At 41.8% G+C, this 27,139-nt stretch overlaps 2 protein-coding genes across 2 annotated transcripts; both read right to left on the reverse strand.

The window, feature by feature from the left end:
- Positions 1-4,206: 4,206 nt before the first annotated feature.
- On the reverse strand, positions 4,207-9,053 carry LOC120018863 (zinc finger protein 595-like). Its single transcript, XM_038962086.1, has 3 exons — positions 8,905-9,053; positions 7,666-8,330; positions 4,207-5,763 (listed from the first exon to the last, which is right to left on the reverse strand). The coding sequence occupies exons 2-3, from the start codon at positions 8,011-8,013 to the stop codon at positions 4,723-4,725; spliced, it is 1,389 nt and encodes a 462-aa protein (XP_038818014.1). The 5' UTR covers positions 8,014-8,330; positions 8,905-9,053; the 3' UTR covers positions 4,207-4,722.
- Positions 9,054-20,611: 11,558 nt separating this feature from the next.
- On the reverse strand, positions 20,612-22,148 carry LOC120023687 (junctional adhesion molecule A-like). Its single transcript, XM_038967745.1, has 5 exons — positions 22,133-22,148; positions 21,863-22,036; positions 21,356-21,688; positions 21,033-21,244; positions 20,612-20,782 (listed from the first exon to the last, which is right to left on the reverse strand). The coding sequence occupies exons 1-5, from the start codon at positions 22,146-22,148 to the stop codon at positions 20,612-20,614; spliced, it is 906 nt and encodes a 301-aa protein (XP_038823673.1).
- Between the last annotated feature and the right edge of the window lie 4,991 nt (positions 22,149-27,139).

Here is a 27,139-nt window from a genome sequence, read left to right on the forward strand (position 1 = left end):
TAGAATTGACCAAAATAAGAATAAGGGAAATGAATAGTATCACCTCTCCAAAGTAGATACATTAATATAGTAAAGATGCCCGATGCAGAAATCCCTCCGCCATTTCCTGGTTGATAACATTTGAATAGTTCACCTACTTTCAGTTTATGTGACAAAACAAGCAAGTATAGTGTAGACAATCATTGTGCCATCTAAACCGCTGTGAAATATCATTTTCCATAACCAAAAATACAGTATTTTCATCTGTTTAAAGCTGGTGTTAAAAAATGAAAGTAAAAGATGCAAAAACAAATCTTATGAACGGGAAGCATAGAAATAGTACACATAGAACAGATCTACCACTTCTGAGACTTGCTTTTAATGAGAATGACAGATCTATCTGGGCAGAGAAACTGGTTCTGTTAAACTAATGTCTCAGGGTCCTGTAGCTCTAGGCTGGAACCCTGTGGGGGATGTTCACATTTCTATGTGAATTTGGTCCGGTAGCCCAAAAAGTTACATATTGCAGCTTTAAATAAACAATTATTGGTGTCTCAGACCGTTTTTATTATTACTTTTAACATCCCCAAACTAAAAATCCACAAGATAACTCTAGGTTAAATATTACTTCATGGTGAAATACAACACTAATTACATTTACATTTACATTTAAGTCATTTAGCAGACGCTCTTATCCAGAGCGACTTACATGTTGCTGTAAGTCTTTTTTAAGTATAAAATAAAGTCTACCAAATGCATTCTGTTGGTGCAAAACGAATCCGTATCTAAAGTTACTTTTGGATGAATACCGCATTGATTATATATTGATAATCAACTCCACCGTTGGATATTTGCAGCTTAGTTTATTTGATAGCTTGCATTGTGGAAAGCGATAGCTACTGTAGTTATTTAGTAGCTAGCTAGTCGATGATGCTTGGTCAGCTAGCTCTGGTCTACTACTGCAAGAGACATCTAATGGTCTACCTGCAGGGACGGAGGCAACCATCTGCAGTGGTCATGTCCGGTACGAGTCGGTTTACTGAGAAGCAGTACATTTCATTTCAGAGAAATAATTGCATTCCCCGTTTGCAAGAAACACTGTTGCATTCCACGATAAATAATGCCACATGTATCCACAGCGCAAGAGTAGTAGTGACTACTGTTGCCGATTTTGTTCCAAGACCTCCACATTCTCAGTGCTGCCACCCAGCGGAGCGGATGAAGACATTTCGTTCCATTTCCATACTACAATATGTTCTATAAGAGATATTCTTATAGACCTAATTCTTATGGATTTTCTCTTTTCATCTGTGCATGTACTGTCTTGAATGAATTATCTGCACCCTAAACATAACCACATAGTAATACACGTAGCTACTGTTTGAAGAGACAACTTATTGTAGCTAGTTGTGCTAGATATTTTATGTCAGAAAATGTTTTGCCTCCTGTAAGGTATGTTGTAAAATATTGTCTTTCTTTGCTCTTCACCTTCACCTCTCTCTGCCTCTTCTCTCCTCCGTTGCTCTTCAGCTCTGATCTCTCAGCCTCTTCCATGTAGTGGTATCCCCAGTTCTGGTATGATACTGTATCAATATTTTCAAGCAGTCATTTAACTTGTCCAATGTTGCCTTTGACTTCAATGTTGAAGACATTGGATCCACCACCAGTTAGCATTGAGCACCTGAAGGGCTGGACGGCTCTTCAGGAAGGTCATTATAGGTTTACCCTTCAACTGGTCTTTATGTGTGAACAGCACACGGGGGAACTTTGAGGCCCGTGATCCAAAGCTCTCCTGGATTGACTTCACAGCGTTCCTTCTCCTCGTCAGTGAACCTCCCCGGCAGTAGAACATGAGGACGAGAGAGATCCAGGCATTTCACTGCCCTAACCTTCATCTCACTGATTACTCCTGGGGTTTCCATGACCGTGATGTTGGTCCCATCCAGAACTCTATATTCTGACACTGTGGTCACAGACAGAGGAAGCCTCTACTGTGAAGACATTCCTCCCCAGTTTGGTGTTTCCTGTTGCACTCTTTCCTCCTACAGACATACCCAGCAGAACTATTCTAACCTCACATCTTACTGGGCAAAGAAATGGTTGAATCAATGTTGTTTCCACATCATTTAAACCAAAATATTCAATGTGATGACGTTGAATAAACATGGAAAACTGGTTGGATTTGCCAAGTCATCAACTTAAGGGAATTGCCTTTTTTTTCACCCAACTTTTACCTAAATTCAATGACAGGGTGAAATATTTGGTTGATTTCACATTAGTTGAAATCATAATTTATCTGCATAAACAGAGTGAAAAGCATGAATCACATCAAATGCAAAACACAGTAAAAATGAGTGTCAGTATGGCTCTCTGAGATACTGATATGCAAGTGCACACGGGACCACAACGATAAGACTCTTGACGATAAGGCCAGTGGCTTTCTGCCCAGAGACAATCTAAATGAGTCCTATAAGTTACTACATTCCAGAACCTGAAACCAGTAAAAGTCAAGACACCCCCCCAGAAAATGAAAAGCTCGTTCTGAGGGGCTTCTTACCTGAGTCAGTCTGCTCTCCTCTAATTACCTCAGCCATACTGTCACAGCTGTGGTAGTCTTCTTTATTGTTCAGTGTGTAACAGCTGTGGTAGTCTTCTTTATTGTTTAGTGTGTAACAGCTGTGGTAGTCTTCTTTATTGTTTAGTGTGTGTAACAGATGTGCAATCAAAACATTAGAAATACAATCTAACACTACTATATATATTGATTTAAAGCATTTATTAAAAACATGTCAGAATATTTGACTAAATTCTGGTAATCAACTATTAATCCTCCTGGCAGCCCAGGCGTTACAGCATTACTTCGTTTTTTGTTCATTATCAAAAAGTTATTTTATTTTTATCTTCCTGGTAATTCCTTCCCCCGACTTAAGCAAATATTTAATAACATTTACCTCGACAGTATGGTACGCAGGTGCTTCTATTTGTCCTATTTCACACTTGTACAAGTGTGTACTTGTGTGAATTGGAAATGCTTGTATATCCCCCTGAGACAGCCTGAAGAGCTGAGGTCAAAGCCAAGGTCAGCCATTATTAACAGTGTCCCTGGAGCAGTAGGGGTTACAGGAAGTGCCATGGAATGACCTTATCAATGAAACAGGTGTGGTTTCCTTTGATACGTTGTCTACTGAGACAGGTAATAAAAAAACAAAAAGTCACTTCAAGAAAAACAGGTCACCAAATGACTGAACAGATGTTATGGGACATCTTGTCCCAATGTAACTTATAGCAAGCAATATTGCAGCAATCTGAAATTGATTCCTGTTATATTTCAGATTATTTTTACATCGTTAATATACCTCAATCAGTATAAGTAAAAATATATATATTCGTAGTCCATTTAGTTAGCTCAGAATATAGCAGATTCATACAACTACTTTTAGTCAACTCTCAAGTTTCAAGTTCATGCAGTGCTGGCGTGTTTCGTAGTGCCCTTCAACTGCCCCGTTAGGCTACAAGGTCAAACCAAAATGTCACATAGATCCTTCCTACAGCCAACCCTGTTAATCACACTAACCTGCTGGATACGTAAGACACGGCTCTGGTTTAGTAGCTGAAAGGGATCTCACCTTTAAGCAGTGTGATTCTTCAGTTATATTGTAATCTTCTCCATCATTCCTTAAAGAGCCTGAACCTGTCAGTGTTGTTTAAACCAGCACTTTTACGGTCTTCTCTTTTTGACTAACCCTTATCACTCACACACACGTTTATCCATCAGTTCTATTAATCAGTTGGGCAAAAATGACATAAGCATGGCACCACAGGAGGTTGGTGGCACCTTAATTGGGGAGGACGGGCTTGTGGTGAATAACTGGATCGGAATAGGTGGAATGGCATCAGATACATCAAACATATGGTTTCCATGTGTTAGAAGCCATTCCATTTGCTCCGTTCCACCCATCATCATGGTACATACCTGTTCTATACATCCTAATAATCCTCTCCAACAACAGGCTTTCAGTCTCTACTAACCATGCCATTAATAGTAGATGTTTTCTATACAAAGTTTCAATACAAAGACTGTTTGTTTTACAACATCGAGGGCTGGTTTCCCGGACACAGATGAAGCCTAGCGCTAGGATAAAACCTATTTCACTGGAGATTCTCCTGGACTTGGCTTAATCTGCGTCTGGGAAACCGGCCCTGAACGTTCACATCACACATCAGGTGAGAGTGGGACTGCATCACAGTGAAAACAGATCATTTTATTGAGGGATCAATAACTGATAGAATGTAACAGCCTATTGTTTTCCCTGGTGAGGCGATCATATATTTAGAGTTCTGATGGGGTAAAACAATTTAACTAAATTCAAGAGGCATTTCTAAGTTATATTCCTCAAGAATCAAAGTTTTAAAAACGTATGTACCGATCCCAGATTGCTTCTTTAAATCCTGCATAAACAAAGGCCAGTTTCCCAACTCAGGACACCTGAGAATCCTCTCACCTGACTTCTGTCACCTACGTGGCTGCTTACACCTGTGCTGCTTTAAGGTTCCACTCTCCACTTCCTACACTCAGAACACTGGGTCTATGTCCAAAATGGCACCCTATTCACTATACAGTGCACTACTTTTGACCAGAGCCCTATTCCCTATATAATGCACTACGTTTGACCAGAGCCCTATGGTCCCTAGTGCACTACTTAGAGAATAGGGTGCCATTTGGGGAATACCCCGAGGTTCCTCTCACCTGGTTCGCTGCTCACACCTGTGCCTCTTCAGGCCCCCACTCTGACTGTAGCTCCTACAGCACTCTGTGCATTTGTACGGCTTCTCTCCTGTGTGGACAACCATGTGCACTTTACGGGACGCCGAAGTGACGAAGCACTTGTCACACTCGGAGCATTTGTACGGTTTCTCCCCTGTGTGTTTCCTTCTAACGTGGTCTTTCAGTTGGCACCCCTGTTTGAACCTCTTCCCGCAGTCCTGGCAAGAAAACGGCGTCTCCCCGGTGTGCTGTCGCCGGTGGATCATAAGGGTGTGCGGCCGGGCAAAGGTCATGGGACACTCTGGGCAGGACAGCGGGCGCTCGCCGGTGTGGCTCAGCCGGTGATACTTCAGACTCATGTAACGGACGAAACACTGGCCGCACTCCGGGCACACGTACGGTTTATTCCCGCTGTGGGAAATCATGTGGCTCTTGAGTTGGGCGGAGATCTTGAAGCCTTGGCCGCACTGGAAGCAGACGTAGGGCCGCGCGTCGCCGTGGAACCGCATGTGGCGGGTCAGGTTAGATTTGAACGTGAAGGTTCTGCCACATTGGAGGCAGGCAAAGGGGCGTTCCGCCGTATGGATTGGTCGGTGCTCGACCAGACCGCCTTTCCGGGAGAAGGTTTTATGGCACACCTCACAGGAGTACGGCTGGTACCGGGTGTGGATCCGGGAATGTAACTCCAGTGTGGTTTTGGAGAAGAACTTCTGGCCGCAATCTGGACACGGGAACCGGCGGACCTTCTGGTTGCGAGGCCACCATTCCGTCTCGGACCGCAACGCAGCCAGATTGAATGGCTGAACGGTAGACGACCGCAGCCGCCTCCCTCCATCCTGGTGGTACAGGGGGACATCCTCCGTCTTGATACCCAGGTGATGTGCATCTGTCCTGGGGTCGCTCTCTGTAGGTCCCCTGGTGTTACCCATCTCTGGGTCGTAGCTCTCTGTCTTCACAGAGTTCAACCAGTGTTCATCACTTCTCATTTCGATAGGCAGCTCATCCATCTCTTGTTTCACCTGGTTTAGAATAGAATAGCTTTATTTTCCAAGAGGAGACTTCAGTGGTGGTTGTATGATACGTCAAGATATCTAGTAAAACATATACCAGCAGCATTCACACAGACAGATATATAGTAAACATACACTGCGGGTCAAAAGCTTTAGAACACCTACTCATTCAAGGATTTTTCTTTATTTGTACTATTTTCTACATTGTAGAATAATAGTGAAGACATCAAAACTATGAAATGACACATATGGAATCATGTAGTAAAAAAGTGTTAAATCAAAATAGACATTTTTCAAATAGCCACCCTTTGCCTTGACAGCTTTGCACACTATTGGCATTCTCTCAACCAGCTTCACCTGGAATGCTTTTCCAACAGTCTAGGAGGAGTTCCCACATATGCTGGGAACTTGTTGGCTGCTTTTCCTTCACTATGCGGTCCGACTCATCCCAAACCATCTCAATTTGGTTGAGGTCGGGGGATTGTGGAGGCCAGGTCATCTGATGCAGCACTCCATCGCTCTCCTTCTTGGTAAAATAGCCCTTACACAGTCTGAAGGTGTGTTGGGTTATTGTTCTGTTGAAAAACAAATGATAGTGGGACTAAGTGCAAACCAGATGTGATGGCGTATCGCTGCAGAATGCTGTGGTAGCCATGTTGGTCAAGTGTGCCTTGAATTCTACATAAATCACAGACAGTGTCACCAGCAAAGCACCCCCACACCATAACACCTCCTCCATGCTTTACGGTGGGAAATACACATGCAGAGATCTGTTCACCAACACTGCGTCTCACAAAGACATAGCGGTTGGAACCAAAAATCTCCAATTTGGACTCCAGACCAAAGGACAAATTTCCACCGGTCTAATGTTCATTGCTCATGTTTCTTGGTCCAAGCAAGTCTCTTCTTCTTGTTGGTGTCCTTTAGTAGTGGTTTCTTTGCAGCAATTCGACCATGAAGGCCTGATTCACACATTCTCCTCTGAACAGTTGATGTTGAGATGTGTCTGTTACTTGGGCTGCAATTTTTGAGGCTAGCAACTCTTATGAACTTTTCCGCTACAGCAGAGGTAACTCTGGGTCTTCCATTCCTGTGGCGGTCCTCATGAGAGCCAGTTTCATCATAGCGCTTGATGGTTTTTGCGAGTGCACTTGAAGAAACTTTCAAAGTTCTTAATTTCCTGTATTGACGGACCTTCATGTCTTTAAGTAATGATGGACTGTCGTTTCTCTTTGCTTATTTGAGCTCTTCTTGCCATAATATGGACTTGGTATTTTACCAAATAGGGCTATCTTCTGTATACCCCCATTCTCACAACAAAACTGATTGGCTTAAACACATTGAGGAAAGAAATTCCACCAAATTAACTTTTAACAAGGCACACCTGTTAATTGAAATGCACTCCAGGTGACCTCATGAAGCTGAGAGAATGACAAGTGTGCGCAAAGCTGTCATCAAGGCAAAGGGTGGCTATTTGAATATATTTTGATTTGTTTAACACTTTTGGTTACTTCTTGATTCCATTTGTGTTATTTCATAGTTTTGATGTCTTCACTATTATTCTACAATGTAGAAAATAGTAAAAATAAAGAAAAACCTTGAATGAGTAGGTGTTTTAAAGCTTTTGACCAGTAGTGTAACATTCACACAGACAGATATCTAGTAAACATAACTAACATTCAAACAGACAGATATCTAGTAAACATATAGCTGTAACATTCAAACAGACAGATATCTAGTAAACATATAGCTGCAACATTCACACAGACAGATATCTAGTAAACATATAGCTGTAACATTCAAACAGACAGATATCTAGTAAACATATAACTGCAACATTCACAAAGCGTTACAAATGCGATACAAGATCTCAATTAAATGTTAATTTAAAAACCACAAGTTTAAACCTACCTCTTGTTTTATCTCGTCAGGCCTCAAGATGGCACTGGAGAGTTGTAGACTTATTTTGGGTTTGTTTTTGGTTCCCTTGGGGCGACCCCACCACTTAGGGGCCGGTGATTCCTGGCTAGAAACACTTTTGCTGTCAGCAGAGTCATTTCCTTTTCCTGTGGATTGTTTCTTTCCCCTGGTGGTGAAGTTGTTCTTCTTCGTTGGTTTTCTGCCTGGTTTGTTATTCTGAGCAGCGAGAGACAGTTGATCCTCCGTTAGTCTGTGGAGTCTCACGATAGGTAAAGAAACAACAGCAGCCATTTTGAGTTGATTTAGGCTAACGCTATGCAGTAAATCTCCTCCCTCCATTTTGAGTTAATGTAAGGCGCGTTCCTCTGGTCAGAAGTTGCTGACCCCTGACCTCACATAGCCTGGATATGTATTTTAAGTTTCAACTAACCAAATCATGTTATAGCAATCTGTCAGTCGATGACACAGTTGATGGCGTGGCAGGCAACCATTGGTTGATGAATGCAACGTCTGAGCAGGGGAACATTACCCCTAGTCTCAATCTGGGCAGAGAAACTGGTTCTGTTAAACTAATGTCTCAGGGTCCTGTAGCTCTAGGCTGGAACCCTGTGGGGGATGTCTTGTCCTCTCCTTTAAAAGACAGAGCTGGTCATCATCTGTAAGAAATAATGGATTCAATGGAGAGAAAGTAAATAAGAATTGAAAGAAAATTAAGCGTACAATGTAAGATTGAAGAATATAAATTTGACTCAAATTGATTAAGAAGAATAAGGAAACCAATAGCATTCTCTCCAAAGTAGATATATTAAATAAACTATTATTGTTGAGAAAGACCCCCTTACTGGTTTTTAAACCTTTCACATCCCTAACCTAAAAATCCATGAAATAATTATAGGATAAATAGATCTTCATAGTGAAATTCAACACTACATTTTGCAAGATCTCTTTTTTTAAGGAGAAAAAAAAAGTCAACCAAATGCATTCTGTTGGTGCAAAACGAAGCAGTACCTAAGTTACTTTTGGATGAATAATGCATTGATTACATATTGACAATTAACTCGACAGTTAGATACTTGCAGCGAAGTTTATTTGATAGCTTACATTGTGGAAAGCGATAGCTACTGTAGTTACTCAGTTGATTGGCTGATTTATGACGCTTGGTCAGCTTGCTCAGAGCTAGCTAACCATCAGCTAGCTAGTTACTACTGCAAGACACATCAAATAGCCTACCTGCAGAGACGAAGGCAACAATCTGAGGCGGGCATGGGTGTTCAGAGTCGGTTTACTGAGAAGCCAGTACAGTAATATCAGGAAATAATTGCAATCCCCGTTTGCAATAAACACTTTTGCATTCAAAGATAAACAATAACGCACATGAATCCACAGCGCAAGGGAAGTAGTGACTGGTTCTGCTGATTTTGTTCCACGTCCACATTCTCAATGCTGCCACCTAGCGGATCGGATGAATCAGACATATCGTCCCATTTCCAAGCATGTTCTATAAGAGATAACGATTCCTATAGACCTACCCCCTAATTCTTATGGGTTTCCCATATTCATCTGTACGTGTACTGTCTGTGAATTAATTATCTGTTCGTAAAACCATAAACATACCATCATTTGATGTAATTATTTTTTACGTAATTTTATATCAGCATACAAATGTGTTAGATAAAACAATGCATGATACAGTATTGCTTAATATTTTCTCCTTGAATGACATATGACTACAATTTACACTCACATAAATTACAGGAATGAGTCTAACCAAAGCTTAGATCAAAGCTCTAATTTAGTAATAACACATTGATAATCATTTTCTCAGTAGTCAACCTTTCACTGTCCGTTTCTCTCCAAGTTCCCACCATCTTGTATTTTGCTCCATAAGTCATCAACGATCAATTTGAACATAGCGCCAACTGCCACTAACATCACCATGGTGACCACCACACCAGACCCTTCTTTCTCCCTTACTGTGTGTGTGTTGACATTGAAGTGGTTTCCACCATTGCTCTCCACCATCTCCTCTATCTTCTCCAGCAGCTCAGTGACCTGAGTGTGGTCACCTTTCTCCTTGTTGTTGAAGACATGATATCTGTCCCTGCAGGTACTGATTAGTTGTAGCAGTTGACTGTTGTCCTTCAGTAGGTCCTCCACTGGTTTCCCCTCTAGCTGGTCTCCCCCAGTGAACAGCACCATGGTGTACATTAAAGACTCTTCTCCAAAGTTCTCCTGGATCCACCTCACGACGGCGTTCCTCTCCTCCTCTGTGAATCTCACACCCAGCCTGATCACCAACAGGAACACGCGGTGGCCCGGGGCGGCGAGAACAACACACTCTGCCCTGCGCCGTTTCCATGGACGCCCGTTGTGTCGATGACGGTGACATGGTGGCAGCGGCAGGGGGGGTCGGTCCGGCCGGTCCGATAGCGGTAGCAACAGCTGGCCCGGTCCAACACTGGCACTCTGTGGTCACGGCAACCAGAGAGAAGAATGCCTTAGAACGCCTCTCTGACCAGGATGGCGTTTACTGCTGCACCCCGACCCTGGCCAGTGTTACCAATCACGACCAGACTCAACACTGACACTGTGGAGGGGTTTGATTTACAACAGTGAGGGACGACTTCCTGGACACAGATTAAACCTAGCTTGTCCTATAGGCTAAAAACCAACAATTCTCTTCCTCTTTAGACCAGGACTTGGATAGTTCATCCACATTACATTCAGCAGTCTATGGACAAGCTATGACAGCAACAGATGCTTTGGTTTTGTTTACCTGGCCACTGTTTCAAAAGCTAACTTTTTAGCATTTACTGCACGAATCCAATGCAAGTCAATGGTACCTAAGCATTTTCAGACTTCATGTCCAGTTCACCTATAAGTAACTTCATTGAGCTACACCATACATTTGTAGATACTTTAGGATGATTTGGAAGCACAAAAAAAGACCCACTATAGCCTGTCTCACTTTGTGCATTTCTAATGTTTCTCTCCGGTATGGACGACCCATGTGTACTTTTGGTTCGATTTGAACATGAAGGTAGGCACACTTTCAGTTTGATTACCAACTCATAGAAGGAAAATGGAGATGGCCCTTAATGATGTTGCCTATGCTGTCACAGAAGCCAGCATGGCACAGATGCAAAGAAGGGCGCTCTATCTACCTCTATGGTTTTGACCCTGCCTACTGTGTAGATCTCTCTCTCTCTCTCTCTCTCTCTCTCTCTCTCTCTCTCTCTCTCTCTCTCTCTCTCTCTCTCTCTCTCTCTCTCTCTCTCTCTCTCTCTCTCTCTCTCTCTCTCTCTCTCTCTCTCTCTCTCTCTCTCTCTCTCTCTCTCTCTCTCTCTCTCTCTCTCTCTCTCTCTCTCTCTCTCTCGCTCTCTCTCTCTCTCGCTCTCGCTCGCTCGCTCTCGGGGGTTGCACATTGTAGACCATTCCATTGGTCCTTAAGTGAAATCTCCACCCACCAAGGGCCTATATTTCTCTCTCTCTCTCCCACTCACTCCCTGCACCTGCTCTATCTCTTCTTTGCCTGTTGCGGAGTGTCGTGTTTGGACTTTTCCAGTGCAAATGGATATCAGTTAAGGTTTGTACTGTATGAAGAAAATATACTGTATCGTAGATTTTATATTTCAGTTTAAAGTGTTTAAAAGTTCGATTCTAACAACTTCTGGGTCTTGAATTTGTAAAGAAAGTGAAACTAAATTTAACAATGCACCATCTGGTGGACACACGCACACACAGGACCAGCAGTGAAAAACAAACCAACAACCAACGAAAGGAGAGGGATGGCGTCCCGCCTCCTGTCTTCCCTCCCAGAAGAGGTTCTCTCCTGTCCTGTGTGCTGTGACATCTACAGAGACCCCGTCCTCCTCTCCTGCAGCCACAGCTTCTGTAAACCCTGCCTGCAGCAGTACTGGGAACACCGGGAATACCAGGAATGCCCCATCTGCAGGAGAAGGCTGTCTGCTTCCGGATCCAGACTGCCAAGGAACCTGGTCTTGAATGACCTGTGCGAGGCCTTTGTGAAGGAGAAGGAGCTGAGGGCTGCGGCGGCCGGGTCATATTTGGAGGGTTACTGCGCTACACATGGAGAGAGACTGAAGCTGTACTGTCTGGTGGACAAGCAGCCGGTGTGTGTGGTGTGTCAGATCTCCAGGCTGCACGAACAACACGCCTGCTGCTCTCTGGAGGAGGCAAGGGAGGACCTCAAAGTGAGTTATTACTTCAAAGTTGAGAGAAAGTAGTTGATGCAGTTACTAAAGCAGCTGTATTAGGTAAAAACTATTTCTGATTTGAATAGCAGAGAAGACCAATATTTCATACGTTCTATTTTTTTGTCTAGCTTGTTGGGAAAGTTGTCAAATTAGATGATTTGTGTCAAAAGTCAAATTTACAGTTAGTAGAATGTTGAAAGTCATGGCTTTAGACCGTATTTCCATTTTCACCTTCGTATAAGTTTTAGATATGGGCATGTGAGGCCACCCGTGGTTGGTTAGATAACTTTTAACTGGATAGAGAAGCTCAACTTCTGTGCTGTCACTCAATTCATACTCAGCAGACAGGACCCCATTGGCCCCTAAAGGGCTGGCCCATACAAAGCCCACACCAGTCCAACGCGGGTTGACCCACACCAAGCCCAACACGGGCTGGCCCACACCAAGCCCAACAGGCTAGCTTAAACCAGTCCAACACGGGTTGACCCACACCAAGCCCAACAGGGGTTGACCCACACCAAGCCCAACACGGGTTGACCCACACCAAGCCCAACAGGCTAGCTTAAACGAGTCCAACACGGGCTAGCCCAGCACAGGCCAGCCCACACCAGTCCAACCACGGGCTAGCCCAGCACAGGCCAGCCCACACCAGTCCAACACGGGCTAGCCCAGCACAGGCCAGCCCACACCAGTCCAACACGGGCTAGCCCAGCACAAGCCAGCCCACACCAGTCCAACACGGGCTAGCCCAGCACAGGCCAGCCCACACCAGTCCGACATGATGTAGAGGCGTGGTTTGAAAATACTCAAATTTAGTTGAGTTAAAAAATAATATAAGAGAAATTGCTGACAACAGTGAAACCAACGAGGGTTCGGAACTTTAAAGCCAATTATCTGGGAATCATATTTTTTCAGATGGAACCTTCTAAGGTCACAAAATGTATGCAACTGTTACTGACAGTGTCGTTGCAGTTAAACTTTTGTGTAATGTCATTATTTTAAAGTATTGTGGGCCTCCCGAGTGGCGCAGTGCTTCGCAGTGCTAGAGGCGTCACTACAGACCCGGGTTCGTTCCCAGGCTGTGTCACAACCGTCAGTGAGCGGTAGTCCCATAGGGCGGCGCACAGTGTCGTTTGGGTTAGGGGAGGGTTTAGCCAGGGGTTCTGAACTTGGCTTATCACGTTCTAGCGACTCCTTGTGGCGTGCTGGGTGCCTGCAGGCTGACCCCGGTAGTCAGTTGAACGTGTTGTGTTAAGCGCGGTTTGGAGGGTCATGTTTCGGAGGATGCGTGAACCCAAGCCCCTTGGGGAGGTGCAGCGATGAGACAAGATTGAAAAAGGGGGTAAAATACACAAAAAAACATTAAAAAAAAACTAGTACACAGCCAATGAGTCTGTAAAAGACTGAAAAAGCGCATGTGGTATGAAAAACTAAAACTGGTAACTGTGTGTGTAACGGAGGTGGCTTATGGTAGAAAAATGAACATTAAATTCTCTGGCAAGAGCTCTGTTGGATATTCCTGCAGTCAGCATGCCAATTGCACGCTCCCTCAAATGTGTATGGAACATTTCTTGTATCTTTTATTTTGGCTCATGAAACATGGGACCAAGACTTTATATACTGTGTTTTATACTTTTGTTCAGTGTTTATGATAGCAACTACTTTGTCTTTCTGATACTTTGTCAGCTGATCCAAAATGGTGGGCTTATTTTAGGCAAAGTGAGGGCTGCCCTCAATGTAGAGGCCATGCGCGAAGGTACATCAACCCTATGTGGGGCTAATATTTTAGCCTGCATTGGGGCCATATTGTGCCAACATGTTTGCTGGGTATTGTGTTTGTCTTTTGGATCCATTACAGAGATATTTTAAGCATCGTTTGACCTTATTTTATCTCACCCTTGAGAGCAACTAGATCTGCACATTCTATTCACTTTTCAGTTCAGCAGGTTAATACCTGTCTGGTAGTGGTTCTCTATCTATCCTACTCTTTTCAGTTCAGCAGGATAATACCTGTCTGGTAGTGGTTCTCTATCTATTCTACTCTTTTCAGTTCAACAGGTTAGTACCTGTCTGGTAGTGGTTCTCTATCTATTCTACTCTTTTCAGTTCAACAGGTTAATACCTGTCTGGTACTGGTTCTCTATCTATCCTACTCTTTTCAGTTCAGCAGGTTAATACCTGTCTGGTAGTGGTTCTCTATCTATCCTACTCTTTTCAGTTCAGCAGGTTAATACCTGTCTGGTAGTGGTTCTCTATCTATCCTACTCTTTTCAGTTCAGCAGGTTAATACCTGTCTGGTAGTGGTTCTCTATCTATTCTACTCTTTTCAGTTCAGCAGGTTAATACCTGTCTGGTAGTGGTTCTCTATCTATCCTACTCTTTTCAGTTCAGCAGGTTAATACCTGTCTGGTAGTGGTTCTCTATCTATCCTACTCTTTTCAGTTCAGCAGGTTAATACCTGTCCGGCGCCCGAACATAAAACATTAATCTTTACCTCTCTCTAACAACACTGCTACAAAAAAGATGTCTGTATTGGTACAATATGCCAATGTCATATTCTGTTACACTGTTTCTGTCTCAAATGGCACCCTAATCCCTATATTCTGTGTGTGTGTTCCAGGGGATGACTGATATCATGCACTCCATCTATGATACAGTATGATGGGAATGTGTTTGTCAGCAGCATACCACCCTGCATCCCACTGCTGGCTTGATTCTAAGCAGGGTTGGTCCCTGGATGGGAGACCAGATGCTGCTGGAAGTGGTGTTGGAGGGCCAGTAGGAGGCACTCTTTCCTCTGGTCTAAAAAAATATCCCAATGTCCCAGGGCAGTGATTGGGGACATTGCCCTGTGTAGGGTGCCGTCTTTCAGATGGGATGCTAAACGGGTGTCCTGACTCTCTGTTCACTAAAGATCCCATGCCACTTATCATAAGAGTAGGGATGTTAACCCTTGTGTCCTGGCTAAATTCCCAACCTCGCCCTCATACCATCACGGTCACCTAATCATCCCCAGCTTCCAAATGTCTAATTCATCCCCCTCCTCTCCCTGTAACTATTCCCTAGGTTGTTGCTGTAAATGAGAATGTGTTCAGTCATTTTACTTGGTTTAATATAAAAAATGTACCCCTGTATGCAGAACAATTTACCCATGGAGCATGTCGACAACTTTTCCAGGTAACAGAACTAACCACATGTCTGAATACTTATGTAAACGTGATATTTCAGTATTTTTTTTATACATTTGTAAACATTTTAAAAAGTGTTTTTGCTTTGTCATTAATGGGTATTGTGTGTAGATTGAGGGGGGAACAAACAATTTAATCCATTTTAGAATAAGGCTGTAACTTAACAAAATGTGGAAAAAGCCAAGGTGTCTGAATACTTTCTGAATCCACTGTGGGCCTTGATTCAATCCTAATGTGCTTGTAGACAATGCTTTTATTTAAAGGCAGAGTTCCTGCGTTAGAGGAGATCACATTCAAGGTAAACACAGCAGATGTCAGCTCAATTGGAAATTACCTTTTAAATTCTTCACGGTTTCTAATTGGATCCAGGCCCCAGGGTTAGATGCGTCTACATCCTGTGTTTTCCACAAAGTGTTTAAAAAAATCAGACAACAGTTAGGTGGGCAATAGGTACACCTCCACGGGTCTCCACTCTCTCATCCTCCTCTAGCCCATCTCTGCCCCCCAAAAGAGACACCCCTACCTGGGAAGGTCAGACAACAGTTAAGGGGTCAAGAGCCACGCCATGTTGGAGACCATAGCACTCATTCTATATGACATCACATTCTCACTTTAAAATAATGTAATTTATTCTTTAACTGCTAGTTGGACAAAATGAGACTGTGAGGAACCCTTACAGGAAGCTCGAGGATTCAAACAGAGAAGATGACAATGACATAGGGGCGTAAATATATATATACATTTGCAATTATTCTTGAATGAGCGGCCGGTCATGTGCAAAGGATTAGCATTTCAATTAATATAATTATAGACTGTGTGTAGTGAATCCATTTAGTCTTTCCTGCCCCTTTCCTTTGACTACCAAGCCGTCATATCGGCTTAGTCCACTAGGGACTTTTCTATCATTGTTAGTAACCAATATCTACTGTTTATGTAATTCTGTGTGATTATTTATTAAGTAAATAAATAAGCCAATTTGTATATTGCTGATTCATTATGGAAACCAGAGTTCGTGCGGATAACCAATAATTTTACGACATTCAGATGAGACTGAATGAAGTAAAGAATAATTGATGACTGAAATGTAAGAGTGTTAGATCTGTAAGAGTTAATTTGGAAGACAGAACTCCTTTAAATAAAATTTTCCGTGGTGCCCCAGGTTATTAGTGAGTTAATTGTTGCATGATTTAATTAAATCACGTAATCAATTAAACGTTAGGTAATCGATTTAATAAAATAGCATGTCATCACAGACAGTCAATGACACTACAAAGTGATAAGAAACGTTGCATCAGAACATTGAGGCAAAATATGACCATAACTTTGTCATAACACCAATAATAAATCTATATGAAAATATCAAAAACATATATTATGTGTATCATCTTACAGTACTGTATAATGTAATAGAATAGAAACAGTACTGTGTAATAGAATAGTACAGTACTAGAATAGTACAGTACTGTATAATGTAATAATACAGTACTGTATACTGTAATAGAATAGAAACAGTACTGTAATAGAATGACTAACGTAAAAGAAGAGTACAGTTCTGTAGAATGTGACATAATAGTACAGGACTGTATACTGTAATAGAATAGTACAGTACTGTATAATGTAATAGAATAGTACAGTACTGTAATAGAATAGTACAGGACTGTATACTGTAATATAATAGTACAGTACTGTAATGTAATAGTACAGGACTGTATAATGTAATAGAATAGTACAGTACTGTATAATGTAATAGAATAGTACAGGACTGTATAATGTAATAGAATAGTACAGGACTGTAGAATGTAACAGAATAGTAGAGTACTGTAGAATGTAACAGAATAGTAGAGTACTGTAGAATGTAACAGAATAGTAGAGTACTGTAGAATGTAACAGAATAGTAGAGTACTGTAGAATGTAATAGAATAGTACAGGACTGTAGAATGTAATAGAATAGTACAGGACTGTAGAATGTAATAGAATAGTACAGTACTGTATAATGTAACAGAATAGTACAGTACTGTATACTGTAATAGAATAGTACAGGACTGTATAACGTCATAGAATAGTACAGGACTGTATAATGTAATAGAATAGAACAGTACTGTAGAATGTAACAGAATAGTACTGTAGAATATAAGTATTGTTCCTGTGAGCAAACACCAAGAAGAAATTAAAACATATTTATAATGTTCTCAGCCTTCATATGAAATATAACTGGACATCGAGGCTATTTCAGAAATACAAAGCACAGTTATTGTCTTCAGATTCTGTTCCATGTTACTTTAACATAAAAAAATATATATTTAACATAAACATTGTTTACAAGGTTCCCCCTCTTATTCATCATAGTTTAAAAGGCAAAACTGGCCCTAGATCAGCACTCCAACTAAGTGTGAATACAGTAGTCCTGTGTCTCAGTTGGTAGAGCCTGGTGCTGACCCTAGATCAGCACTCCAACTAAGTGTGAATACAGTAGTCCTGTGTCTCAGTTGGTAGAGCCTGGTGTATGGGTTCCATTGGTTCTGGGTTTGTTGTGTTCAGGTCTTCTTGGTTCTGGGTTTGTTGTGTTCAGGTCTTCTGGGTTTGTTGTGTTCAGGTCTTCTTGGTTCTGGGTTTGTTGTGTTCAGGTCTTCTGGGTTTGTTGTGTTCAGGTCTTCTGGGTTTGTTGTGTTCAGGTCTTCTGGGTTCTGGGTTTGTTGTGTTCAGGTCTTCTGGGTTCTGGGTTTGTTGTGTTCAGCTCTTCTGGGTTCTGGGTTTGTTGTGTTCAGCTCTTCTGGGTTCTGGGTTTGTTGTGTTCAGGTCTTCTGGGTTCTGGGTTTGTTGTGTTCAGGTCTTGGTTCTGGGTTTGTTGACTCTACTATAGATCTCAGAGGAGTCCTCAGCTGCTTGTGCTGCCGTGGGTCTGAAGAGAGAGAAACAGAAATTAAACAGAATCTGCTTCCCCTCAAAAAACCTTCATATACTCTTTATAGTGCATTACTTTGACCAAGGCCTATATGGCTCTGGTGAAAAGTAGTGCACTAAATAGGGAATAGGGTTCCATTTGGAACACAGACAGTTCCTCAAAACCACCACTCATTATATTGTCGGGTTTGTAAGGAAATGCCGTGGTCAACTCTTAGTGGTCAACTCTTTCACTTATTAATGATGTCATGGTCTTCTCGTCCAATAAGCAGCAGCATATGAATGAGCTGTAATCAAGAATAAAGCTTGTTTACAACCAAATCTAAAAACATATGGAACTGGGATGTTATAGGAGGGTCAGATTTTCTTTGTGAATTCACTTGTTTTTGAGAAACTATCCCCAAGCATCTATTCACTTCCTCATCCTCGTTGTTCAGTAAGTGGCTCCAAAAACACCCAAAACATCCTTTTAGAAACTAAAAAGCTCTAAGTAGTCTATAGTGATGCAGGTCTTTACATGTTGTACACATGAAGTTGTGTCATTCAGAACTTAATCCACAACGTTATGTTCCATGTTGTTGAGACTTGAACGATGCTTCTCGTCCGTTCTAGCAGCATGATACACTGAGAATGGAACAGTTGGACGGGGAAACAGCACGAGTCACACAATGGAATATAACGTTGTGGATAAAGTTTGGAATGACACAATTTCATGTGTACAACTGTTCCATCTAAAGTCCTGCATCACTATACTGAGAGCTTTCTGTTTCTAAAAGACGTATTTGGGTGTTTTTGGAGCATTTGTTCATGTTTTTCAGAGCCTCTACTGCACAACGAGGATGAGGAAGTGAATTACTGGTTGGGGAAAGTTTCTCTAAAACAAGTGAAGTCACAATAAAAGGTGTCTGGACCCTTCTATAACATTGCATTTACATACAAAATAGAAATGTGGTTGTAAAAAAGCCAACTTCTCCTTTAATGTGGTGAATCACAATGCTCTAGAAATGACTCTGTTATTTTAATGGCAGAATATGCTCACCGGTTGGAGTTACTGGGCCAGTTGAATTTCACAGCATCGTACTGGACATCCTCATCCTGTTTCTGGGGTTGAGGCTGCTCGATGGTGGAGTACAGAGGCACTTCCTGGTTTTTGGAGTGAGAGAAGTGGACGCTGGCATAGTGAACGTCATCCTGGTGGACGGTGGCTGTTGTCTGTGCTGCAGTAGGGGTCATGGTCATGCCTGAGACGTTTTCATACACTGGACTAGAGTCTCCCTGACGGGGCGAGAGGACAGACAACATAATGAGTAGAAATGTCCCACAAAGCAATACACATAATATGATAATAACAGACTCACCTGTACATTCTCTGATGTGTCTCTTGTGTCAGAGATGGATTTGGAGGCCTTCTTCCTGGTTTGCACATGAATTTATTTATTTTTTCTTGAATGAATGAATCAATGAACAAATTAATTTAATAAAAATAGAGTGAAATAATCTTTAAAAGTTCTCTCACCTGAACCACATGAGTCCAGAGAGACAGAGGATGAGAACCAGAACAACCACTATGATTCCTACAGCTGCAGTCACAACTGTTTGTTTCCCTACAATAAAATATGGATGATATGAGTACTGGCATTTTATAAATTTAACATAAATGTAGTCTAGGACAATAGTACAATATTTTATCTAATCTCAACGTATATATAATTATAAAACAAAGTATGATAAGCCAAAGTATAATTATTAATATTAGTTTGTAACATAATTTTGTGTTGAAATATATAAGATGAATCTTCACCTGGTAAAATGATCATCAGAGCTGTAGAGTTCCTAGATCCTCTTCCATTCCAGGCCTCACAGTGGTAATGTCCATTGTCCTTAGACTTGAAGTTACTTATGTTGTAGATCTGTTCAAATCCATTTAGAAAAGTCTTATTTTGAAAGTACCAGGTGTATTTGTCCACAGGTGGGTTGGCATCACTGCTGCAGGTCAGAGTCACTGAACTGCCCTCCACTATTTCACCAGAGGGACTGACTGACACTGAGGTGTTCTTTGGACCATCTGGTGGACAATATGTAACAACATTGTTTAAAATAGTGTTTTACTTGTGATTGAAATATGAATTTAAATGTGATCCTCTGATCAAAAGATGAGGTTAGGTGTACTAACACTGAACGTCCACAGACACAGAAGAAGAGTTGAGACGTCCATATTTATTCTCAGCCTCACAGTAGTATTCTCCTCTGTCCTCAGAGCTGATGGTCGTGAAATTGTATGTCTTTTCAGATCCTGTCAGTGAAGCTCCATTCTTCTTGTACCAGGTGTATTTGTCCACAGGTGGGTTGGCATCACTGCTGCAGGTCAGAGTCACTGAACTGCCCTCCACTATTTCACCAGAGGGACTGACTGACACTGAGGTGTTCTTTGGGCCATCTGGTAAAGGAGAATTTGTCCGACGGATAGGACAGTAGCATATTTATGACTAATTATCTGTTAAGTCAGAGAACTATCTAAAACAATGACACAAAACGTTAACAAATAAAAAATGTGGAGATGTTATGCTTTAGGACTAATGCATTTAATTACAATTGTTTTGCTACCTTACGATTCAAACACTGAGCTGTACTTTACTCACACTTCACATCCATGTTTATGGTCCTAGACCTGTCAGTCCCCATCTCATTCTGGGACTCACAGTAGTACTCTCCACTGTCAGATGACTGGATTTGACTGAAGACATGCTGTGGTCCTGTCATACTCTGATAGTGACCTCCATTCTTCTTGTACCAGGTGTAACTCTGGACAGGTGGGTTGGCATCACTGCTGCAGGTCAGAGTCACTGAACTTCCCTCCACTATTTCACCAGAGGGACTGACTGACACTGAGGTGTTCTTTGGTTTATCTGATGTAAAAGACCAAACTTTTGTCAAAGTAATATTAACAATTGGTAAAAAATATATTTTTGTTCTAAAATGATTGATAAAGTAAGACATGTCTCTTTTGCCTGAATACATGATACTTGCTGAGTAGAATACTGTACTCACACACTGCAGGAGAGCTGAGACGGCCTTTTACAGCACAGTAGTAGCTGTCTTCATCCTCACTGCTGATGGAGTACATGGGGGAGGAGTTATCTTGTACATTCTGTCCATTCCTGTACCAGATGTAGGTGGGGTTGTGGTTGTCAGTCAGAGTACAGGTGGTGCTACAGGTCAGTGTCTTCTGTCCCTCTGCAGCAGGAGTCACCTTCACCTGCAGACCTGAAACAATATGTATAAAACCACATACACCTCTGTGTTAACAGGATGGTTAATTTATTTTCTCCTGTAATTCAATATGATATACAGTTGTATCATACAGTGTAGTATTACCTGTGACAGACAGAGTTGTTCCTGGGAAACTATGACCCCATTCAAAGTAGTATGTTTTAAAAGTGAAGCGATACTCAGCTGAGTCCTCCTCTCTCAGATCTGTGATTCTCAGGGTGATGGGATCTTTGTATGTTCCAGTGTAATCCACACGACTTGCATACCTTGGGTCTCTGGTTAGGTCTTCAGGGGTCGACTTATCACTTCTAAACCAGAATGTTGATGTGGTGGCATAATAACCAACATAAGTACAGTATATGTCCACTGTTGACCCCTTCAAGACACAGATTGTCCTCTTGGTGTAAGTCACACTGTTGCAGCTCTGACCCTGAACACCTGAAACACAGTGACATAACAAGAGGTCAACTGGATTATATTCTCAGTTCTTTCTAGAAATACTAAAAGTTCTCAAAGTGAAACCAACACACACAGAGGTTATACAGTAGTGTTAATTAAAGAAACACTCACACACTGCAGGAGAGTGGAGATCCTCATGGCCTTTTACAGCACAGGAGTAACTGTCTACAGCATTAGAGTAGACTGAATAGGGGGACGTGTTGTCAGTTACTATCTGTCCGTTCTTGTACCAGATGTAGGTGGGGTTACCAGTCAGAATACAGGTGGTGCTACAGGTCAGTGTCTTATACGCTGAGTTCTGTTTAGGAGTCACCTTCACCTGAAAACCTGAATTAAAGGGGAGTAAAAACAGAGTACATCGTTTAGAATTAATGATTCATTTCCTGACTCTTCAACACTGTATAATGTGCTGTGCAGTGTTACCTGTGACAGAGTACATACATCTATGACATTGTCTGTAATTTCTATGTAATGATGAATATTGAAGTATTACCCTTCTCATTGACCTTAAATCATTGATACTTCCTAAGTAGAATCCTAGTTTCATTCATACTCACAAACTACAGGAGAGTGGAGGTCCTCTTGACCTTCAACAGCACAGGAGTAACTGTTCACAGAAGAATCCCAGACAACCAGCAAATTACTAGAGTGTTGTTGGGAAGTTGGCTCATCTAGACGTTGTCCGTTCTTGTACCAGATGTAGGTGGGGTTGGGGTTGTCAGTCAGAGTACAGGTGGTGCTACAGGTCAGTGTCTTCTGTCCCTCTGCAGCAGGAGTCACCTTCACCTGCAGACCTGAAACAATATGTATAAAACCACAAACACCTCTGTGTTAACAGGATGGTTAATATATTTTCTCCTGTAATTCAAAATGATTTACAGTTGTATCATACAGTGTAGTGTATTACCTGTGACAGACAGAGTTGTTCCTGGGAAACTATGACCCCATTCAACGTTGTTTGTTTTAAAAGTGAAGCGATACTCAGCTGAGTCCTCCTCTCTCAGATCTGTGATTCTCAGGGTGAAGGGACCTTCGTATGTTCCAGTGTACTCCACACGACCTGCATACCCTGGGTCTCTGGTTAGGTCTTTAGGGGTCGACTTAACACTTCTAAACCAGAATGTTGATGTGGTGTAACAATAACCAACATAAGTACAGGATATGTCCACTGTTGACCCCTTCAAGACACAGATTCTCCTCTTGGTGTAAGTCACTCCGTTGCAGCTCTGATCCTGAACACCTGAAACATAAAGAGGGCATTATTTACACAGTAGAATATTGAGCTTCAGTAATCGTGTGATACAGTTTTGTTAGACAACTCTGAAGCTGTTTAGCAGACAGAATAATTATATCTGAAAAGTTATACTGGAATACTGAGTTGAATTCATACTCACACACTGCAGGAGAGTGAAGATCCTCATGGCCCTTTACAGCACAGGAGTAGCTGTCCTTATCATTAGGGAGGACTGAATAGGGTAAAGTTTTCTCAGTTACTATCTGTCCGTTCTTGTACCAGGTGTAGGTGGGGTTACCAGTCAGAGGACAGCTGGTGGTTCTACAGGTCAGTGTCTTCCTCTGTGACCAATGTGAAGGAGTCACCTTCACCTGCAGAGCTGTAGTAGATAAAAACATTAAAACCCTGAATCACCTGTTCTCTAGTTTAATCACATGATGCAAGACATTCTCAAACACATTTAATTCTTAAATCTTTCATATATACAAATCCAATTTCTAGAACTTAATGGACAGATATTAATTGAACAGACTAGCAGTATAAAGCATGTAACTGTACCTGTGACAGACAGAGTGACTCCAGGATCGCCATAATATCTCCCTCTGGTCTGATCTGTTAATAATCTGAACCTGTAAGTAGCTGAGTCTCTCTCTCTCAGGTCTGTGATTTTCAGGGTGCAGTCTTTCTTCTTATCTCCATGATACTCCAGACAACCTGCATACTCTGGGTCCTGACCTATATCTTCAGGTTCTACACCAGTCCACCAATCAGTGAACCAGTAGATTGATGTGACTATATAACCTCTGGGATATGTGTAAGAGCAGGACAGATCCACTGTTGACCCCTTCAAGGCACAGATACTCTGAGTTGTGTATGTAACACTCCAGCCATTCTGGCCCAGTACCACTGAACAGTCACAGAAAACAAGGGTATTACATTAAGCCAATGCCAATTGGCTCACACTAACAGTAAAGGCTTTGTCCGTACTTTGTTGCCGTAGTTGCTGAGTTGAGTGTGATTGGAAAACACATACCGGTAAGCATCATTCAGTTAGGTAAGTGAGGTGTGAAAGATAACTACTGAAGTGAAGTGGAGACGCCTAAAAGAACACACCAGAAAAATAAAATGCAAATGTAATTTTCACATTTTACAAATGTCTGTAAATTGACAAACATATCAAGTTATGAATGAAACCATACCTGCTACAGCCAAGAGAAAGACCACCAACACATGTCCTGCTGTTCTCAAGGCCATTGTTGCATCTCCCACCCTGCAGTCTTAGAAACATAAACAACAACTCACTCTATAGCTGGTGAATAACTCCACCTGATACATTGAAGTAGAAACTGTAAATGGGGTACAGGGCCTCATTACTGAAAATGAACCAGGCTCATATTGTGTTGTGTTGTATTGTGCTGTATGGTTGTCTATGTGAATAATGTCTGTCTGTAAGTCTATTGCATGTATTTAATGTGTGCGACGTGTTGCATGTCTGTCTATTTAAGCTGTATGATGCAAAATAATTTCCTAATGGATACAATAAAGTCATCATCAACAACAACAACAATAACTTATTGAACAGATCTGTAGAACTGTAAACACATATTTCTACATTGATTGTTCTGAAGCTGTTTTATTCTCAGAACCCCAAATATAGGAGGATAAATGTTCAATCCTCTACGGTCCGTCAAGCTGTACAGCAGCCTAAAGACTAACCACCAGGTTCAATGATAGCTCCTATCCCCTAGCTGTGAGGCTAAACAGCAATTGACTCACACACACACACACACACACACACACACACACACACACACACACACACACACACACACACACACACACACACACACACACACACACACACACACACACACACACACACACACACACACTGCAGTGTTACAATGTTTGTCTGCATGTCTTTTTTACCCTGGTTAATCATCTCATCACTATGTAGATCAACACTCCTACACTGAGACACTTTATGAATACTGACCCTGATGTAACAACCAAAACACAGCTCAAAACATAACAAGAAGTAAAATGATACATTACCCTCAAGTATATGACACATTACTAAAAACAAATAACCAGAAACTATATTTCAAGATATTGTCAAGAGTACTTACAGAGTGAAGTGAAGGGGAGAGGTCTTGTACAGAGAGTCAACTGACTGGTAGTGAGTGGGAACTGCTAGTAAGTGTCAGTTCTGTGGTTGATACATATTTATAGTAGTCAGAACACAAGTAGCTGATGCAGAACTGTCCTTTCCTTCCTCTTTAAGACATTAACATGCATAAGGACCAGAACAGCATGTCAGAGAAGAGAGGTTACTGTATTAAAATGGGTCCTACATTTCTATAATGGACAAAATGTCCCCCATTTCCACTTTTATTTAAATACAGAACCATGTTAACAATATGTTGACTATTCTATATGGAATGTTTATAATATATTAGAATGTGTTGCCTTGTCCCTCTGAGTTCTACATGGAACAGGTCAAAGTTCCATTTACATTTGGTCAGTTCCATGATGTCATTCATTCTATTCTACAAACACATTCAATTTACACTCCTCATCAGCTGCATCAAAGTGGTACTGAAGGTTCCAGTGTTCTAGACTAGAGCTCTCCCTACTGGCATCTCAACATTACTGCAGTGTTCTAGACTAGAGCTCTCCCTACTGACATCTCAACATTACTGCAGTGTTCTAGACTAGAGTTCTCCCTACTGACATCTCAACATTACTGCAGTGTTCTAGACTAGAGGTCTCCCTACTGGCATCTCAACATTACTGCAGTGTTCTAGACTAGAGGTCTCCCTACTGGCATCTCAACATTACTGCAGTGTTCTAGACTAGAGCTCTCCCTACTGGCATCTCAACATTACTGCAGTGTTCTAGACTAGAGGTCTCCCTACTGGCATCTCAACATTACTGCAGTGTTCTAGACTAGAGCTCTCCCTACTGACATCTCAACATTACTGCAGTGTTCTAGACTAGAGCTCTCCCTACTGACATCTCAACATTACTGCAGTGTTCTAGACTAGAGCTCTCCCTACTAGCATCTCAACATTACTGCAGTGTTCTAGACTAGAGTTCTCACTACTGACATCTCAACATTACTGCTGTGTTCTAGACTAGAGCTCTCCCTACTGGCATCTCAACATTACTGCAGTGTTCTAGACTAGAGCTCTCCCTACTGACATCTCAACATTACTGCAGTGTTCTAGACTAGAGTTCTCCCTACTGGCATCTCAACATTACTGCAGCCTCCAGTCCTGATGTCCTTATTCATTTGTGCCGTAATATGAATAGAATGAATGGATACTGTTCCATTAATTCCTGCCATTCCTCCTATATCTCTGCCCACCAGCCTCCTCTGTTGTACAGTACTAGTATTAGCTTAATCTATCAGAGGCATCAATGAACATCACCATAGCCTGCTGTATTGACTGTGTAGTGTGTTGTAGTCTGCTGTCCATAAATAATGTAATTTAGCAGATGCCTTTATCCAAAGCGACTTACAGTTAGTTATATGTGCATATATTTTACGTATGGGTGGTCCAGGGAACAAAACCCATCACGTTGCAGGTGCCATGCTCTACCAACTGAGCTACAGAGGACCATATTCTATAAAGTCTAATGTGCATATATAGATTTCTGATATGATTCAGGAGGCCTGTCAGAGGACAGACAGGAAAGTAGAACAGGAAAGTGATTGTGTTTATCTAAACCAACGAACCCACAACACTGCGTCTCATGTTAATACTACTCCTAAACACAACCCACCGTCACTGTGTCTAATGTTAATACTACTCCTAAACACAACCCACCATCACTGTGTCTCATGTTAATACTACTCCTAAACACAACCCACCGTCACTGTGTCTCATGTTAATACTACTCCTAAACACAACCCACCATCACTGTGTCTCATGTTAATACTACTCCTAAACACAACCCACCATCACTGTGTCTCATGTTAATACTACTCCTAACCACAACCCACCATCACTGTGTCTCATGTTAATACTACTCCTAAACACAACCCACCGTCACTGTGTCTCATGTTAATACTACTCCTAAACACAACCCACCATCACTGTGTCTCATGTTAATACTACTCCTAAACACAACCCACCATCACTGTGTCTCATGTTAATACTACTCCTAAACCTCTTATGAAGCATCCACCA

The sequence above is a fragment of the Salvelinus namaycush genome, chromosome 2 (genome assembly GCF_016432855.1).
Source record: "Salvelinus namaycush isolate Seneca chromosome 2, SaNama_1.0, whole genome shotgun sequence".
Lineage (NCBI taxonomy): Eukaryota > Metazoa > Chordata > Actinopteri > Salmoniformes > Salmonidae > Salvelinus > Salvelinus namaycush.